The sequence below is a fragment of the Heterocephalus glaber genome, unplaced genomic scaffold, assembly GCF_053883595.1.
Source record: "Heterocephalus glaber isolate CG9 unplaced genomic scaffold, H.glaber_assembly_v1.0 deba00001428, whole genome shotgun sequence".
In the NCBI taxonomy this organism is placed as follows: domain Eukaryota; kingdom Metazoa; phylum Chordata; class Mammalia; order Rodentia; family Bathyergidae; genus Heterocephalus; species Heterocephalus glaber.
Window position 1 is genome coordinate 29,888,151 of NW_028258293.1, and position 19,617 is coordinate 29,907,767.

Below are 19,617 nucleotides of genomic sequence, written 5' to 3' on the forward strand. Positions count from 1 at the left end.
TAGTCCCTTAGAGCTTCCCAGGGCTCACAGCCTAGCAGGGGTCTCTTGGGGAGTTATGGAGAATTAAGGGAATTCATAGAAGGGGCAGTAAACCAAGTTGGGGGGAATCAGGGGAGAGGTTCCTAAGAGGGGAGCTTCAAATAGAGAAAGATGGGTAGAATTAGCCAAGTGAAGGCAAGGGAGTGGAGGGAGGCTATCTCCTGCTGCAGGGAAGTGGGAAGAACCAAGCCGTAAGGACCCAGTGGGGTTCTGATCCTCCGCCTCACACCAAGTGACCCCTCTAGGCAAGCCTCTCCCCCTTCCCTGTCCTCTTCTGAAACAGGAACATAATGCCTCTCCCCAGAGTTGTGAATGACATGAATGAAAAGTGCTAGGTGGGTAGTAGTACATGCTGAGTAAATGTTACCTAGCCTTGAGTTTACTCCCATGAAAGAGAGTCCACCATAGTGTGTTGGTTGCTTTTGTTTACGTAATTTAACTTGACCCTCACAACCCTGAGAAGTATCTTTAGTCACATACACACTTTTTTGTTGTGTGGAAACAAGTACACAGAGGGAAGCTGCACTTCAAAGGTTTGCTAGGAGGATCCAAGAAGGGATGTTTGTAGAACACCACAGACTCTAACGGGGTTCCACTGATGGTTAGGATTCAGCCCTGATGAACACAGCCTCTGTTTGCACAATTCCAGGGGCAGGGAGTTCTCTCCATTATGTGCCAATTTACTCCAAGGGAACTCAGTCCCTTGCTTCTCTCCATTCTGATCTCAGCTTCTCAGCCCATTCTGACCTGAAGTCAGCCTGGCTTTCATTGCTCACGCTGGGTCATCTTGGGCAGTGGATTTCCTGCCTCAGCATCAGGATAAATGAGCTCCTCAGTAGACAAAGAGGTCAGCTAATTTTGCCCAAGTAGACAGCTTGGGTTCTGAACCCAGCCAGCTCCAGTCTGTGCATGCTTAACCACTCTGCCACACTTACCAGGGTGAGGCCTGTCCCCAAGGAGCAGCTGGGGACCCAAGGAGGGAGGTGAGACAGGTCATCTGCACATGCCACCTCCAGCTTAGGACACAGGTACACTCTGAGCTGAGATGCAAGAGGGCAGACCTCAACAGCAAAAATAGGGACTTCTCCCACTAAGATGTGGCAGGGCAGGGTGGGGACTTCCTGAGGGGAGGAAGGGAGCCCCCTCCTGGGAAGTGTAACCATACTTATTCATTCTAGTGCTCTCTACAACTTTAGGCACATTGAACTGTGGACGCAGCCATAGCAACCTGAGACAAAGTTTCCACCTTGGGGATTCCCAGTCTGGGGACTGAAGATCACCCAGTGCCAACATGGAAAGGAAAGGATTCCCAGGTGGAACTGCGTAAAACACACTCCCTAAGAGCCTCAAGCCAATGGTCTTGACGCAGACTGAGACCCAGCTCGTGGAAGCTGACTCAGCGCGCGTAACCACCCCCATTTCTCTTTCATCAGCACTCACATGTATAAACGCTCAGACTTTGGGACACCACACAACCGGCAGCCTGCATACCAAGCCCTGCCCCCAAGTACCTGGCCCTTACCTGGCCACGCCCCTTCTCGGGCTCCGGCGCCGCGGCTCGCGCAGGGACCACTCCCCTCTTGTTTGTGCCTGCTGCCTGCGACGGCCAGCCCGGCTCTAACAATGTCCCTGCCACTCTGCCCAGACTCCCGCTAGGACTCAGTTGAGGGAGGACAAAGGGGCTGGGCGCCAGGGGGAGGGGAGGAAAGGGGAGGAGGAGGGGTGGACTCTGGGCTTTTGTTCTACTCTCGGACCAGTCCCGGGGAGGGAGGGGGCGGTAGTAAGCGTGGGATTGACTGTGTGTGCAGCTCTGCGATCTGGTGTGCCTGGGGATTGGGGACGACCTGGTGCTAGCCTTGTTCCTGAATGAAACAGGTGTGTGGGGGCTGTTTCTGACTTGGGTAGATGGGGTGGTTCTTAGCTTAAGTGTCCCAGGATACCTACTTGTGAATGTGGGAGTGCATGGGGCATAGCGACTGTGTAGCACTGGTGTGGTGTGGTCATGTGGTTGTGTGGCTGAATAACAGTTACGGATTGAGGTTTTCCTCCTTCTATGTGACTGTGCTCTGCTCCTGCTTGACAGGAGACATGTCATTCTGAGACTTTGTGTGACCCTGTCCCTTTGTGTCTCTAGGTGTTTGCTCGTTTTTGTGCCAGGGTTTCATGCCTCCATGGCTTGTGTATCACAGTGGTGTATATATCCACAGGATGTACATGCACGTGTGTATGACGGGTGTCTGCATATGCATGCAAACAGCATGTGGTCCTGTGTCTGAGGTGTGGTGTGCATGGAGGGGTGAGTGTCCCTTGGGTCATAGTGGACAGGGTGTGGGCAGTGATTTGGGTGGAGGAATGAGGCAGCTCTGGGCTGGCCTGGCCTCATGGAAACAGAGAAAGGGGATTCCGTGGGCTGGTGCTGGATCATTTGCTGCCTCCACAAGCTGCCACAGGGCCTGGTATCCATGGGTGGATGAGGGATTTGCCCTTTTGGAAGGGAGCAGTGGTTTGGGGAGGAGCTTGCTTTGACAAGAGCCTGGTTCTTCATCTTGTCATCTTAGGAGGGGTGATAGAGACCCTGGTTGTGCCTATCATTTTGGGTCACTAAGATGTTCAGAAGAGGGTGGGTATAAGCCACATGCCATATGGAGTCACCCTCATGAAGGCCAGGTGTGGTAGGAGTCTGCCCTGGCCAAACCCAGGCAGGTCCACTTTGTGGAAGGAGCTGATGGGAGGGCTCACTGTGATCTTGGCTGGACATGTGTCCTGAGGTCTGGCCAGTCTGTCCCATGAGCCCTGCTCCAGGAATGGTGAACACCTTTATACCCAAAAAGTTTTCTGTGTGGCTGGTTTGTTAAAGGAGGTGAGACTTGGGCACCTTCACATCTATTCATGGGCAGGAGGGACCTGGCAGAAGTGGAAGGTGGGCTCAGCCAGGAGAAGGCCTCACTCTCTGAGGACGGAGGGAGGAGTGGTTTACCAGGATACTTCCCTGTGAAGAGGGCAGTGCACTATCCTCTGCAGACAGGGGAGTCTCAAATGGGCAGCAGGAAGGTGGGGTTTCTAGTAATCCCTCAGGTCATGGGAGAGGAGCTGGGGTGGACCATGGGCTGCAGGTCAATTGAGGATGGGGACACGGTTGCCAGATGTGGCCGGGAGCCTTGGCTACCCTGGCCAGTGGGCCCAGGGGAGCTGATGAGACGGGGAGGAACGGTCATGAAAGGTCTGTCCTCTTTCTTAGTTGGGCTGCCAGAAGCTAGAAAGGAGGTCATTGGGGGAATTTCAGAAAGGGCAGTGTCTGCCCCCGCCCAAGCAGTTCTGGGTTTCACTCATGTCTGTGTCCAAGACAGGTGGGAACTGAGCTCTACCCCAAGAAGGGAAGTGCTTGTGAGATGTTCAGTGGCAAGTAGTGTGAATGCCCTCAGCCCCAAGGGGCTGTCCTAGAGGTTCATGAGGGTGGACCTTTGGAGGTGCCAGCATTTGGAAGAGGGTCTTTTCCTTTCTCCCAAGAAGGTGCCAGAATCTCTCAGACTCCAAGAATTCCATTAAGAAGACCCTGGTTTGGAGAAGAGACAAGACCCTTGGCTACCAGGGATCATGGCAGGTACTAAGTGCAAGGTAGAACAGGGGTTCACCCTCCTGGTTTGCTTTTAGGACACTCCTAAGACATACAGACTCTTAGGACAAAGTAAACCCCTCTGCCCTAGGAAGAGACCTCTCTGGGCTGTAGGCTTGTCTCACCATAGACAGGGGACCTCTGTGGCTGTGAGGACCTGCTGGTCCTATTCCTCAGTCCTGCATCAGACACAGGAGCCCTCCCTGTCTACTGTGTTGTTCCTAGCTAGCTATGGAAGATACTCAGGGGCTGGAGTCAGAATCTGGATAGGATCCTGGCTTTACCTCTTCAATGCTGTGTGGCCCTGGACAGTCACTTTACCTCTCCAAGAGTGTCCTGTCTACCCCAGGCTGTTAGAGAACCTCTGGCATCCTAGCTGACACAGGTTAGGGGCTCCACCATCTTACTGTTTTTCCCATTCCTTTCCCAGAGTGATTCCTTTCCAGTCATAGGGCCAGAACTAACCCTCAAGCCCAACACACTCTGTCCCCACCCTCCTGCTAACAATGCAGACCACACACATCAAGATGGCAGCTTTAATCATCCTGGCCAAAGCCCTAGGCTCCCTCCACTGCGGGCCACCTCAGCCACATGCCCATGATTGACTGTGCCCAGAATGTTTCCTAGGTGGCCCCTGACCTGTGGCTGCTGATGTGGGAACCTGAGGTCTGTTAATTTGTGGACCTCCTGGGCCCCAGGACCAGTTCTGCCCAGAGGCCTGCTGGACATTTGGGTGTGAGACAGAGCAGCCTGAGCATGCACTTTTGGCCATCTTCAGCTGCCCTTAGGGGACATGGCTCAAGTTCTCTGCTGGGGCAGGGGTCAATGGTTGTGGGAGGCTGGTCAGGGAGGAGGATGTGTCATGGCCACTGGGTGGTTCCTCCTGGGCTGAACCTCCTTGTGCTTTGAAACTGATGTGGGAAGCAGAGCTGCCAGGGGCTGGGGGAAAGGCCCAGCCTGGGTCCTCAAGGCAGGATAAAAACAGAGAAGTTTGCCTCAAGGCATGAACAGGTGGGCAGACACACATGGGCAAGGGTGAGCATCCACATCTTCCACTGTCACAGGGGACGTGGCACAACCTAGTGACCCATCAAAGCTTCCAGGCTGGGATATGAGGGAGGGCCATAAGAATAGAACCTGGGGACCAGGCTCTGCACTTCACAAGGAGCCCCAGGCCTGCAGGGGCATCTGGGAGGTTAGAATCCTGGCCCAACTGGGCCTCAGGGGAGAGGTGATCCCCTCCAAGAGAGGCCGTGCCTCACAAGGGCCTGGAGCCCATGGAGCCATCTCCCAGAGCACTCCAAATGTAGACACTCTTCTGCCAGCCTCCTAGGAACCCCATGTTTCTACGTTAGGTACAGGCTGGGGACAGAGAAGTCTTCGGCTAATGCCCACCCTGGTCCGTGAGAGTCTTGGTATGGCTGCTGCCCCCTCGGGGGCCTGAAGGGGTGGCAGTGCTGTTGGTGTATGTGTCATAACTGCTGTCGGAACACATGGAGAGCTCATCTGAGACCTCCACGCCATCGCTGATCTCTGTGGGCGAAAGGGAAATAGAATGTGAGTGGGGTAAAACAGGGCCACTGAATGGCTGACGGGTAGGGTGGGCAGGGGGCCATGCAGGGCACTGGAGACTGATATACCCACTGGCTGGCTGGCTGGCATGAAGCCTGGCATTCCAGGCCCTTGGTCTCAGCTGAACCCTCTGTCAGGCCCTTTTTCTTGTCCCTTGGAATTCTACCTTCCAGCCACAGAAAACCATTTGCATGCCTTGAGCTTGCTGCCAGTGTTTACTCTCTTCAGGGCCTTTGCACATATTGGCACCTCTCTTGGGAGTGAGCTCCCCATCCTCCCCCTCCTTGTCCTAAAATCTGGTTCACGTCTTCTCATCTGTAATGGCAGTTCCTAGAAGCCTCCTCTGAGTCCCCAGCTGGGATGGGGGCTCTCCCATGCCACATCCATCCTGGAAACCCCTACATCCCTCCACCCTGGTCATATTCTGCGTGGGTACTGTCCCCACTGAGCAGAGCACCTCCAGGACATCTGTGCTCTGGTGCTGGCAGTGTCGGGCATGGAGCAGGGGCTCAAGAAAGGTCTGTGGAGTGGACTCAGCCTGTGGAGTGCTGTGTGATTTCAGTGCCCAAACAGTGCTCCCTCACTCCCTCCAAGCTCAGCTGTCCCTCCTTTGCCCAGTGTTTGACCCAGCCATTATCCAGGCACCTCCTACCACCCTCTACATTCTGGGCCATCACTGCCCTAATCCTTCCTCACTGCCCCAGGGAATTCTGAACACACTGTCAACATCCCACTGTGAGAGTCCTAGGGACACTGATTTTCCCTATCCTTGTCTACACAGCTCCTTCCTGCTCCAGACTGAGAATGTCAACAGAAACTGGCAGTGAGCAGGGGCAAAATCGTTATTTATGGGATCTATGTATGACCAGGCAAAGGGGGGTGGATCTCCAAAACAGGTTCCCTCCCCAACCTATATGTTACCTTGGGCCAACAACCATGGCGTTGACACCAAGCCACAGGATCTGGAGTTGACTGCATATGGAGGTGGGTTTCTGTATGTGCATGTGTCTCCATATGTGCATGGCTGGGAACCCCCATGGCTGTCCATTCCCCACCTGCCTGTGTTGCATGTGAATGTATGTGCCCTGGCCTGCCTGTAGACTGCTCACCTGAGAAGATGAGCTTCTCCTTCATGATGCTGACATCCCGGCTGGTCCGGCGCACTGCAGCGCTCAGCATGATCTGCTCAGGATTGTAGCTCCGTATGCCGCCCAGGCGCCACCTGCAGAGATGGCCCCGTGGGCATCAGGTCCTTCCCCAGCCACTCCTGGAGCAGGGACCCTGCCCACTTCCAGAACCTCTCTGGATGTGGCTTGAGAGACCAGTAGGACTCATGTCCCACTGTACAAATGAGGAAACTGAGGCCCAGAGAGTGGTAGAATGGGGGCTGGAGCCTGAGTCTCCTGATTCTCAGCCTGGGCTTTCCTGTCCCCCTCTTACCTCCAGAACCCTAAATTCACAAGCCTGGCCCAGAAAAATGGTTTGGTTATCTCTGTCTCAGGTGCCTCCAGTTTTGCACAGGCTCTCTGGATAGTGCAAATCTGAAGGAGGAAGGAGCTCAGCAGGCAGGACTGAGTTGGCTCGGCCTGGGGTACACCCAATCTTGGGAGTCCCTGCTGATGCTCCTACAGCCCCACCATCATGACAGGCTAAGCAAAGCCAGAGGGGAACCCCAGAGAGGAAGGGCGAAGCAGGCAAAGGGCGGTGGCAGTGAGGCTTTGCTCAGCTGACCCTCACGGATCTGTGAGCCAAGGGTGTTAGAGTGACTTGGGGTGAGAGGTTGTCTGCTGCACTATTACAGCAATCCTAAGGGGAGGGATGGCTGAAGCATTAGTCCTCCTGTTGTCTGAGAAGGTGGCAGGGAGGGGGATAAAATGAATCAGAATAGACCAGGAGATGGGGATGCATAAGGTCAGGACAGAGCAGTGAGGATTCAAGTTCCCTCTCCTGGGTATTGTTTTTGCAGTAGTACTTCTTCCAGACTAGCCCCAAATCCCTGGCCTCTGAACTTGGACTTTTTCTAGGACTGGGGCAGAAAGCTGATGGACCCCCCACACACACACCAAAGGGAACAAATGAACACCTTGGAAACTCCCTCCTCTCCTCTCCCTCCTCTCCTGCTTGGGTGGGTGGAAGAAGCCAAGATTCCACAAGGAATCAATTGTGAGTTTCTAGATGGGGGTCAGCATAACAGAAATGGACAGACGGATGGATGGGCAGAGCAGACAGACAAGGAAAAAGCAAGTGGCCCCTATGTCTTGGCTGGGCTGGCTGCCCTATGAATCCTTAGTCATCACTGGGCCTCCAGCCTCAACCTCAGTGCCTGCCATGCTGCACATGCTGGACATGTATTTGTTGAGTGAATGAATGTAAGAATGAGGCCTACAGGAAAATGACCCCCCCACCCCCCCTTGTCTCCCAGGTTTCCTCCTCTGATGGGCTCCTCTTGATCCCCAGGGGGAACCCTGGTAGTATCTGATGGGCCCAGTATCACAGGCAGCACATGTGGGTGTCTGCCAACTCTGTGGATGTAAAGATTAATGGCTAAATGTCCCTTCACTGGGCCTGTTCCAATCGCCAGAGAGCAGGTTCTCCTCCACTGGTTGGCCAGTGAAGCTGCCAGACCCAGGAGGGCTTAATTAAGGCAGTTGACCAATGGGGATGTGGATCCTTAAGACCTTAAAACCCAGCAGGAAGGTGTCAGGCCAGGCACATCCGGGACAGGAAGCCATTGTATGCCTTCCCAATGGGGAAAAAGGATGTGGATGGGGGTTGGGGAGTGGGAATCTGAGACAAAAATAGAAAAAGAGAAGAAATGGGAGAGAAAGATAGCATGGATAGTGGAAAAGGAAGCAAAGTCCAGAAAGGCAGACCCCAACAGAGGGAGAGAGAGCCAGAAACTTCGGGTCTTCACTGTGCAGGTGGGAAAGACCCCCATTAGTGTCGGATGTGGGGACAGGGTTGCTCAGTCAGGGACCTTCTCCCCAGGGGAGACACAGGTGCTGAGAGAGGCCGGGCCAGGGACTTGTCAAGGAAATGCTGGTCCTCACCTGCAGAAACTGCAGTAGGGACAGAGTAGAGGGCAGAGCAGCAAAATGGGAAGGGCAGAGAAGAGGACTGCAGGGAGAGAAGGAGGAGTACAGACCTTCAGGCAAGGGGGGTTTCCACGCGGCTGACCCAGCATGGGGCTTGGTGCACAGCAGGTTTTCAGACAGAACTGGAGAAGGGGATGGTGAGATGGGAGAAAGAGGAACAGGAGGAGGAGAACCACGCCAGAATTACCTGATCAAGTGATAGCTGTGAGATGCCAGAGTGCAGCAGAGAGGGGGGAGGGGAGAGAGGGACATGCGCCGGATCAGAGCGGGATGGGACAGAGAGAGATCGTCAGTCAAGAATTAAATCGGGCCCCTGGGTTCCTGGTTGGGTGGGGGCTCTAGGCTGGGCCTAACCCCTCCCATGGACCTCCCTCACCACCCTGGAACCACATCCCAGCTGCTGTGCTGAGGGGTGGGGAGAATTTTAGCTGGACACAGTGAGTGCCAAGTGCTGCCATAACCCATGCCCTGGTTAACAGGTGAGCAACAAGCCCACAGAGGGGCTGGAATTTGCCAAAGTCCACACAGCAGGTCAGAGCAGAGCTTGGCTCTGGGCTTCCACCTGGGTGCTCGCTCATTCCAGAAGCTTCTGGCTGAGGGAGGACAGCCTAAGGGCCTTGGACTTCTCTCCTGGCCAGGCCTTCTCCTGGCCAGGAGCTCAGGGCTCAGAGGAAGGTTTGCCGGGGTGGAGGGGACTGGGCCTAGCAAGGGTGGAGAAAACCATGGAAGTGTCAGAGCTTACTCACTTCTGGAACACGAAGATGCCAATGATGAGGGTGAAGGAGATCAAGTCGGCAGTGACCCACATGAGACAGTACTCATCCGGGGGCTGTGGACAGATGGCCCGAGGCCAGCTTCCAGTCATGGTCCATCCTGATAGAGGGTCCATGGGCTGGAGGACCCCATGTGACCATCAGGGAGGGGTAGGGGAGGGCCTGAAGGCTGGAGGGTATAAGATTTCACTTTGCAGGAGCGAGCTCTGGGCACTGTAGGCCTAGGGGTGGGTATTGTGTCCATGCACATGTGTGTGCATACACACTCAGGGCAGAAGTGCCATGATAAGCCTGGAGGATTTATGTGCTTAAGGAAGTGCAAAGCAACATGTGAATGATGAAACAGGATGCTATATCTGAATATGAGGGTGTGACACAAAGTAGCAGGTGGGCATGTGGCACCTGTGTGGGGTAGTACATATGTCACTGCATGGCAACCCCCGAGCTTGGTGCCTCCCCAATAGGGAACATAGGATGGGGAGGGAAAGACTCCACGAGCAGCCTCAAGCCTCCTCAGTCCTCAGTCTCAGGGAGGCCTGAAAAGGGCAGGAGGAAGGGGCTCCTCTTGCTGTTGGGCAACGTCCTTTAGTAGAATGCTCCAGCCTGCTTGTCACTGCTGCTGCTCAGTGAGTTACTTCATGTCATCCTAGTGGACACTTGGGCAGTTTGTAAAGAGCAACAGGCAGGTGAGAGCTGAAGAGCAGCGTCTTTAGGACTTTGCAGGGTTAGTACTGGATTCTAGCAGCTGAAGCCCATGGCTCAGGTGCCCGCTCTTTCTCTCCTTCAGCGACTCCTCTGACTTCGCCCCTCTCAAGTTCTCTTTCCTGTCAGTCTTGTTCTGGTTCCCTGGACTTCCTCTTCTTCCCCATGAAACCATCCACAATGCAGATCTGACTCTGCCTTGACAGTGTTACCCTCTTAGCCACGGGAGCTCTCTGCCTTCCAGGTCCTCAGGGAAGGAAGGAGGCCCAGGGCTGCCCGGGACTGGAACTCAGCCTATGTGCAGGTGCTCAGCTGACCAACTCAAACAACTCACTGTTCTCTGAGCAATTTAACATTCTCTACCTTTTCCTGTTGTTATCCTCTTTTCATTTAAATCAGATATAATAAACACCCCCAAACCAAAAACTCCAAGTAGCTGTTTACTTCTCAAGGGCTTCTAAGGGATGTGTTCTTCCCTGTGGGTCAGGCCCAGGGTCCTTCCAGCACCTCAGTTCAGATCCCAGAGGTCATGAAGTTCTTTATGCCCCCAGCCTGCACCCTCAGCATGCCCCCTACCCCAGACCTCCCCACGGAGTGACCCACATATGGAACTCACCCAAGGGTTGGGCCAGCCACAGGCAGCTTTCTGCACTGTCCACCCCCACTCCACCACAGGTGCTTTCTGCCCTCATCAACCCCCAACTCACCATGATCCAGAGGGGGGAAGGCACCTGGGACAGGGTGTGGGAGTTGTCGGAGGTGACAGATGGGACCCCAGTGCACCACAACAAGGAGAAGAGCCATGGTGCATTGACAGTGTAGAGGTTCACACTCAGATTCCAGGATGCATAGTCCCTGGGCAAGGGACAGAGGCTGGTTGGCTCAGGCTCTGGCTGCTCCCCAGTGTGGGAAGCCAGTAAAGTGCATCCCCTTCACGCCCCTTGCCACCCTAACAACTGTCCTTGGAGGAAGAACTGTCACCCAGGGGGCCAGGCTCTCAGGAAAAGCCAGCTATACCCAGCTTGCATCTCTCATCTTTGAATCATGCTCAAGGCAAGTCCCCAGTGTGCCCTGCCCTTTGCCTATCTGCACAGGTGACAGGAGACGCACTCCCACCCTCCCTGGGTGCCCTGGGAGTTGGGCAGGCAGATACCTGAGCTCCTGGCCAGACACCTGAGTGTAGCGCAGGTTCAGCCACTGGATGTGGCCTCTCCGCAGGCTGGCCACCGCCTCCTTGGAGCCTGCCATCTGCTGGAAGCCGGGAGCCACCTTCCGCACGAAGGGCCTCTGCCTGTTAGGCAGCCACATGACCTGCAGGTGGGGTGGGCACAGATGTTTGTGTGTATATGTTTTAGGTTTCTCTTCTGTAAAACTGAGGGAGGAGGCACAGACATGAGTCCCCACCCCTTTGAGGGCATGTGCAGGGTTAGAGGGGGGCCTGGCCCACGGTGAATGTTGACTGCTTAAGTGGGATCATTATCACAGGACACGTCATCTCAGCCAGGGATATGGCAACAACTGAAGAAGCTTCCCTTCAGGATGATTGTCAAAAGATGGATGACCCAAGCAACCATCACTCTGCATGTGGCCACCAGCATCAAGATTGGTGTCAGCTTCCTCTGGTCCCAAATCCTACACTGCAGCGATGTGGGCAGCACTCTACTGAGGTAACTGGAGAACCTGGATCTGCTCCTGCCCTTGAAAGTCTGGAAGGTCTGTCTTGTTCCCCTCGGCCCCCACCAAGACTCCATCAGGGAGGCGAGTGGTGTGCAACCCCCATTTGACAGATGTGAAAGTCTGGAGAGGGTCAGGTTCATGCTGGAGCTGGCTGTGGCCCAGGCTCACCTGGTGCTGTGGAAAGCCAGAGCGCAGCAGGGTCTCCAGCGTGATGTTAACAAAGCTGCTGCGGAAGGGATGGTCACGGGGTGGTTCACGCAGGTTGAGCAGCAGTGTGGTGTTGCCCTTGGCCAGCTCCAGCAGGTCATCCAGGCTGCAGATGGATTGGTTCTGGGCCTCCCTGTGGTCGGAGGGTGACAGGGAGCTGGCAGTCCAGAAGGGATCCGTCTGGTTGAGACAGGGACATGTTCTGTGTCACCAGCCCTTTGGAGTCTTCATGTATCTTCCTGGCAACCAAGCGTGGAGGCCCTGGGCTACCAGTGTCCACTGGTGTGTGTCAGGTGAATGGCTGTGGCGCTGAGGGGACCTAGAAGCACCTAGTCATCACCTTTCTATCCCATACCTGCTATCAGAGAGAATGACCTGACTGGAGCACCTCCCAGACCCCAGCATGTTCCTCCTTTCCAGCAGGTCAGACCAGACAAGCCCCTCTCTCTAGTCACAGAGTTAACAATCCCAGCGCTGACTGTCAGCCTCCCCACCTGCCTTTCCTGGTGAGGGAGATAGTCCCAGAACAAGCAGTGACAGACTCAAGTCTTCAGGCTGCAGTCGCAGAGCCCAAAGGAGCCCACTAACCAGCCTGGCTGGACCCCCCCCTGAGCTGATGGGCACCCACCACTCTCACTGGGCTTGGGGTCCCTGTCATGTTCTCAGGGCCCAGGCTGGGGCCCAGGTGCAGTCAGACCTTCAGGAACCACTGGCCAGCATTGAGCCTCTGCAGGACAGTCCAGTTGAGCATGGAGGCGGGCCTGCGGGCGAGCTCTGGGAACACCTGCTCCACATTGGTGGTTCGCCGCAGGTTAGCGTCATGCATGAGGAAAGGCACACCATCCAGGCTGTGGGGAGGAGCCGCTATCACCACCTGGCCAGGGCTCTCACCTGGCCACCACTGATCAGCCCCTCACACACACCTCCCCACCTTTGCAGGCCCTGGGCAGCCCACCCCTCCCTGGGCTTCAGGCTCCCCACCTGCAGGGGCTCTCTGTTGGGTCAGCTCGGGGTAGGGATGCCAAGAGGGAGGGCTGGGAAAAGGCTGGGACTGACCTTAGCCATCTTGAAAGGTAGATGCTGTCTCATTTGATAATGGGGAAACTGAGGCCAGGGGAGGGAAGTATCTAGCTTGAGGCCCACGGCCAGTAAGTGTTGGAATCTGGCTTGGAACATAGTCCATGTGATGCCATAATGAAAATGGTGTAAATGCAGGGCCTTCTGACAAGTTCCACCCCTACCACTATCCTTCTCTGTCCCAGCAGGGGTGCCAATCGCTCAATTGATGCCTTAGAGTGAAACACTAGAAGACCCTCATTCCTCGGGGCATCTTACCACCACCTGTTAGTGCCATACACACAATTGTATGACCTCTACACTGGGCACAATGGCCTTGTTTTTTGTGCCCTTATTTTATGATGCGGTTTCCTTATTCTGTGTATAACCTTAACTCTACATGGCAGCCCTGCTCCTCTCCCCTGCCCAGAAGTAACCTCTGATAAGAGACTGCAGTGACTTCTTCCTGCCATCCATACTACTTCATATGTATGTATCTACAGATAGAAAATGTATACATCCCTTTGGTGTGGTCTTTTAAAACATAACTGGCATCATAATGATTGTAGTGCTGTGCAACTTGCTAATCTTTCTTATCCAAGTGGCTGAGCTCTGTCCTGCAGAGACACATAGATCTAGTCTTCTTTCAAGTGGCTCTGTGGTGGGCTCCAGGTCCCCAGCAGGAACCAAGAAAAGTCTGGTGTTGCCTGTTTTATATCCTAGAGCAGTGATGGTGAACCTTTTAGAGACAAGTGCCCAAACCTCAACCCCAAACCCACTTATTTATCATAAAGTGCCAGCACTACAATTAAACCTGAATACTGAGGTTTTAGTGTGGAAAAAACCTCATACATTAAAAGAAAAATACAATAGCAGAGCTTTCAACGATACAAATAGCCTACTGGGGCATGTGTGCCATAGGTTTGCCACCACTGTCCTTCATTCTCCCACCTCCAAAGCTCCAGGATAGGAGCTTCCAACCCCAGAGACCAGGCACAAGTGTGTGGGGAGGGGAAGAGGTGCCACCCTCCCTCCCCTGTGCCTACCTGATGGTGACATCAGCCTGGATCCCATACAGCTTCTGCTCTAGGGCCTTCCGGAAGGACATCAGTGTGTGCTCTGGAGCCAGCTGAGGAGCAGGGGTGGGGAGGGGAGGGCCAGGAGTCAGCGGATGTAGCCTCCCCAGCCAGGGGAAGGTTGTCCATGCTGGAGGGCTGGGTAGACTGAGTTCTAATTCCAGCTCCTCCACCAAGTAGCTGTGTCATCCTGGGTGCCCACTCAGCTTCTCTAAAGTTCAGTTTCCTCATCTGTTAAATCATGTCCACCTCGCAGGTTTTGGAGGGAGGGACAGGCAGGGGTGGTTAATGTGGGCAAATACAAATGCCTGACATAAAGCTAGCACTAATAAATAGTAACTGATCATTATGCCACTCTTGGTGTATCCCAGGCTTGGAGCTAGACACTGGTAGCAGGAGGTCTTTTTCATAGCTTGGTGGCTCTATGGTAGCTTTGGGCAGGGCTAAGTGACAAGTCCCTCTTGGTTATACCCTAGGCTCAGTCCAGGAGGAGATGCTGGAGGGAGAGGGGGAGTGGGATGGAGTTCCACTGGGATGATGAGAGCCCTCATCTATACAAACAGGAACAATATTCTCCCTGCTGGAGGCCACTTGGATTAAAAACCCCTAGCATAGTGCTTATACAAAGAAAGTACTTAATAAATGGCACATGAATCAGAGGTACCTAGTTCAGTCTAGACTTTGTGTTAACAGGCTCTGTGACCTGGGTGCATTGTCCCTCCTGTGGACCTTTTCCCCATCTGCTCTTGGGGATGTGTGCTCACTGTTCTCTGAGGATCCTAAACCTGTCTGCCGGGTTCCATGTGGTCTGAGATACTTCCATACCCCCTGCTGCCACTGGAGGTCAGCACCAACCCAGAGATTGGTTAAGACCAGGAACCAATGGGATATAGGGCAGGGAGAGACCAATGGGATACAGGACCAGTGAAAGGATGGAGTGGAAGGGGTACTGAGACTGATCTCATCCCCACCTTCTCCCCCTCTGGCCACACTGTTCCCCAGCTCAATACATCCCCTCCTCAGGAAAGCAGCCTGGAATCAGAGAGCCAGGGGAGGGCAACGGCTTTGGAGTTGACTGAGGAGTAATCCCATTCCCCACTGGGCTAGCTGGCCTTGGTTTCTTTAGCTATGAAATAGGCTCATTTTATCCACTTCCTAGGTGAGAAAACAGGTGTCAGAGACCCTAGGCCAGAGCCCTACACAGTAGGGACTCTGTAATTCGAGCCCCTTTCTTTCTCTCCCTGGAGTACAGCAGCCTAGAGGATGTGCTATCTGTCCCCCCCAGTGTGAGATCCTAGTCCCTAGAAGAGTGGGACTATGGAGCTCCGAGCCATGTCTCCCTGGCCAGTGACTGCTAAGAAGTGCCAATGTCCCTTTCCACAGGGGTGGCACCTGCAGCAGGCCACCTGGAAGAAGAGTACAAGGGGTTACAAAGATTGGGGGGACAGACAAATTGTTTGGGAGGGGATAGTCTTTTCTGGAAGCTTCTCTACACTGCTAAGGTCTCTCCGGGTTAGGTATTGGTCTCCCAGAGCTGTGGAAACCTGGCCTCCCCTTGCCACTTCCAGGGCTCCAAGCAGGTTTCCAAAACATGCAGTAGTTCTGGGGTGAATTCTCAACCCTTGTCCCAGAGCCCCCATCTGCCTCAAGCAGTCCAAGGGATGGGGTCTGCCAGCAGGAGGTGTGTACAGGTATGTGGATAGTGTTCAGTAAGCAGGACACCATGGTTAGGACTCCCCACTGAGGAGCTAGTCCCACTAAATATGAAAGTGTGCATAGGAACAACTCACTCAGGGTCCACAAATACAGTCCCCAAGACAGGATGTCTCTCAGACTTGCTGCAGAGTTGGAACCCACAGGCAACCACCAGAGGACCCACGTGTAGATACAGAGTGTGGACCTGACATGCGTGTGTTCATGCAGACATAGTGGGAGGGGCGGGGTGGCTCCTCTAAAGCCACTGCTAAAAAGTTGCTCTTATAGGAGTAAAGAGTGGAATAGAGGAACAGAGGCTGGGAAGGGCAGGAGCAGGAGAATGGGAGAGGGCGGTAAACAGATACAAAATTACAGTTAGATAAGATGAATAGTTCTGATATTCTATGGTCATAGGCTGACTATGGTAAATTATAATTTATTATATATTTCAAAATAGCCAGAAGAGGGCCAGGGATTTAGCTCAGTGGTTCTGTCGCCTGCCTTGCAAGTGCAAGGACCCGAGTTTGATCCCCGGTACCAAAAAAAACAAAAAACAAAAAATAGCCAGAAGAAAGAAAAACATTTTGTGTGTGTGCATGACACTGGGGCTTCACCCTGAGCTACACCTCTAGTCCTTTCTTTTATTTTGAGACAGCGTCTCATTAAGATGCTAAGTTGCCAGGCTGTGCTCAATCTTACCATCCTCCTGCCTCAGCCTCTCAGAGAAGACAGGATTTTGAATGTTCCCAAAACGATGAAATGATAAGTGTCTGAAGTAATGCTAATTACCGTGATTTGACATTATCATGTACATGTATGGAAATACACTGTGCTCCATAAATGTGTATACTATATACCAATTAAAGCAAATAAATTAATTCTAAAATAAATGCCATAAAGACACAACCAGCCAGATGCAGAAGGTGAGAAAATCTACAGGACAAATGACTCAGTTGATTCAACAAATAGCAAAAAAGACAAGAGGGAAGGGGACTCTTACAGACTAAAAGATACGTAGGAGACATGCATCAACCAGACACTCTATGTAGATATCCTGTGGATCTTGATTCTTAGATTCTTTTTTTTTTTTGGTACTGGGGATCAAACTCAGGACCTAGGGCTTGCCAGGCAGGCACAGTGCCACTGAGCCACATCCCTGGCCCCTGGATGTTGCTTCTTAACAACTCAACAACTGCACTATATAAAGATATTTTTCAAACAATAGAATACAATTGAATATAGATTTGATATTAGATAATATTAAGATATTATTGGTTAATTTGGTTGAGTATATATAATAGCACTGTGGTTATGTTGTGAGAAAAACACTTTTATGGTTAGAGATACAGCCTGAAGTATGTATGGATGAAATGATATGTCATCTAGGGCTTGCTTTACTATAGCAGAGAAAAAAACAGTAGGAGGACCCATGAAGCAAGAACTGCAAAATGTCAATAAATGTTGAAGATGTATTGTATTCTTTATATAGTTCTTCATGATATGCTAAATTACTCTTTGCACTCCTGTGTATGTTTGAAATTTTTCTACTAAAGAAACAATCCTTTCTAGGGCCAATTCCTTCCCCTCCCTGCCCTCTCTCCTGCTTTGGTGCAGTTTTTGTCCCCCAGCCTCCAGAGACAGTGAGATGGGCTGCCCACCCCCAACGTTGGGCCTGCCTACCTGGGGAGCTCTTCTTCTCAGTTCTCATAGAAGCCAGCAACATGGGCATCCCTGAAACTCAGGCTCAGAGGGGGCTGGGATTTCTCTAAGACATACAGGAAGCATGTGGCAAAAGTGGATCCCAAATCCAGATTTCAACTGGCAAGGTGGGGTTTGATGGGAGGGTCCCAGGGGCCAGCTTAGGGCCATAGGACTCTGAGTTTTACCTGGAAAATAATGCCCACCTTATGCAATAGGGAAGGACCTACAGCCCCATCAGACACATCCTTTTTTGTTTTTTGGTTTTGTTTTTTGTTTTTCTTTTGATGCTAGAATCAAACCCAGAGCCTCACAAATGCTAAGCAAGCACTCTACCAAGCAGCTGTATCCCAGCTTAGACGTGTCCTCTTCAAACAATGTCTCAGGGCCGGGGATTTAGCTCAGTGGCACCATGCCTGCCTTGCAAGCTCAAGGTCCTGAGTTTGATCCCCAGTACCAAAACAAACAAACAAACAAACAAACAATGTCTCTGTGTTGCCCCTTGACCTCCCTGAACTCTGATGGCACCTTGGAAACCCCAACAGACACCAAACTCTCAGGAAGTGCCCCAAGTGCCCCCTGGGGGGTGAGAACCGGTACTGCCCCTGTTGAAAAGCAAGGGCTTTCGAGGTGCTTGGGCACCTACCTCAGCTGTGCCAGCTCCTGCTTCTCACACCCTGTGGCAGACACTCTTGCTCTTTCTATGGCACAGGATGAGGGAACTAGGCACAGGGAGGAGGGCAACTGTCTGCACCCTCACAATGACGAAGGCCTGGCTGGCTCTCTGCTGGCTGTCCCCTCAACTCAGCTCTCTCATGGAGGCAGGGCACCTTGGTGTTAGAAAAGGGTGCTAACTTACATGTTGTCCTCTCTTTCCTATTCAGTGGTTCCACTCTCGTCCCTTGAACAGCTGACTGAGCTATATCCTAGCTCTCCTGGCTCATGGCCTGACCAGTTCTCCTGCCACTTGTCACCCCACAGCCTGACGGCCTCCTGCCACTTGTCCCTAGCCCCAGACCCTCACCCGGCAGCTCTCTCCTGGTCCTCTTACCCCAAGAGCTGGTGTTAGGCTGAAACCCTCCTGCAACTCTTGAGTGTCTGTAGATACCTACAGGCTCTTCAGGATCTGGTCTCGTCCAGCCTCTCCGGGCCTTTGCACCACTTCTTCCCATATGCCTCCCCAAAGAGCTAATAATGATCCTTGTTTTTATGTCATTCCCATTTGCCCATAAATCTTCCCCCCAAAATGGCAGATGCACCCACCCCACCCCATCTTTTAGGACCTCAGGTGGCACTCACCATGGGGGCCCCACGATGGCCGATGAGGGTGGGCTTGGGGCCCAGGTCCTTTTTCTCCATGATGCAGGGAGAGGAGATGGTGAGAGGGGCCAGGTAGAGGGCAAAAACCACGGTGAAGAAGGTGCCGAGAATGGTCACCTGGGAAGCTGCAGACATGGACCATGAGCACCTCCTGCAAGCCATTTGCCACCTGCCAGGCCCAACCACAAGCCTGGGATGGCCAGGACCAGGTGGTCTGTATCCACTCTTGCTAGGAAGGCAGACCCACCTTCAGTTCACACGTGTGTGCACACACAGTCATGGACACTCAGAGGAAGAGTATAGTTCAAGGCTTCAGTGGCATCTGTGGCCACTCTGAGTCAGACCCCATGCTGAGCTCAGGGGCCCCACCTCATCCCCAGTGGGATGCAGGCTAAGTGGGATAAAGTCCCAGAGGGGGCAGGCCAAGCTGGCCTTGGCACCATGGGGGGCAAGAAGGGCAGGCCCTACCCGGTGGTACTCACAGGACCGCTCTGCGCGTGCGAACTGTCCTGCCACGATCCAGGAGAGCATCGTGACAGCAGCCAGGGCTCCCAAGTGCAGGAATGGCGATGTGCCCTGCATGTGGGAGGAGGCAGGAAGGCCCTGGGACTACTGTCCCTGTCCAGATCAGGTCACCAGCATACTGACAGTCCACTCCTACCCACAGGTAGGCAAATCTCATCTCCACTCATGAGCTGTGGATGCTGGGGATCCAGTTACCCTGGGTTGTAGCATCCTCCCTGACTCTCACTTGCTGTGTGACCCTAGACCCTTCCCTCCCCATTTCTGGGCCCCGGTATGGAGAAGCAGGAGTAATAAAAGGCACACTGCCTATTGCAAGGATTGTGAGGAAGTAGTCTCCCCACCTCTATCCCCACTTACCTGCAGGGAGATCAGCAGCACTTCCCATTCGTCCTCCCACAGCTGGGCCACTGCTGACATGGCCACCACTGTGGAGGCCAGGATGACCACCAGCCCAATCTGGAAGGGGGAAGCAGCAGAGAGGGCGTCAGAGCAGGTGTGAGGGCCCCCACTGTATCTGAGAAGGATAAGGGAGAGCCCAGGAGACAGACATGGGCAGAGATGGAGAGAGC

The 19,617-nt window shown here is 53.4% G+C and overlaps 1 protein-coding gene across 8 annotated transcripts in view; it reads right to left on the reverse strand.

Annotated features, from left to right (window-relative positions):
* Nucleotides 1-4,174: 4,174 nt before the first annotated feature.
* Nucleotides 4,175-19,617, reverse strand: part of Gdpd5 (glycerophosphodiester phosphodiesterase domain containing 5) — a 92,758-nt gene continuing 77,315 nt past the window's right edge. For 5 of the 8 annotated variants that reach the window (XM_021243245.2, XM_004863221.3, XM_087211947.1 and 2 more), the window contains 12 exons: nucleotides 19,406-19,504; nucleotides 19,006-19,099; nucleotides 18,503-18,648; nucleotides 13,781-13,863; nucleotides 12,376-12,526; nucleotides 11,640-11,858; nucleotides 10,948-11,105; nucleotides 10,502-10,649; nucleotides 9,066-9,148; nucleotides 8,507-8,521; nucleotides 6,334-6,446; nucleotides 4,175-5,185 (listed from right to left, as the gene is read on the reverse strand). In XM_021243245.2, the coding sequence (XP_021098904.1) occupies nucleotides 5,037-5,185; nucleotides 6,334-6,446; nucleotides 8,507-8,521; nucleotides 9,066-9,148; nucleotides 10,502-10,649; nucleotides 10,948-11,105; nucleotides 11,640-11,858; nucleotides 12,376-12,526; nucleotides 13,781-13,863; nucleotides 18,503-18,648; nucleotides 19,006-19,099; nucleotides 19,406-19,504 (1,458 nt within the window). In that variant the 3' untranslated portion in view covers nucleotides 4,175-5,036. The remainder of the gene's footprint in view (nucleotides 5,186-6,333; nucleotides 6,447-8,506; nucleotides 8,522-9,065; nucleotides 9,149-10,501; nucleotides 10,650-10,947; nucleotides 11,106-11,639; nucleotides 11,859-12,375; nucleotides 12,527-13,780; nucleotides 13,864-18,502; nucleotides 18,649-19,005; nucleotides 19,100-19,405; nucleotides 19,505-19,617) is intronic. The other 3 variants (XM_087211949.1, XM_004863223.3, XM_087211951.1) reach the window with 2 other exon arrangements.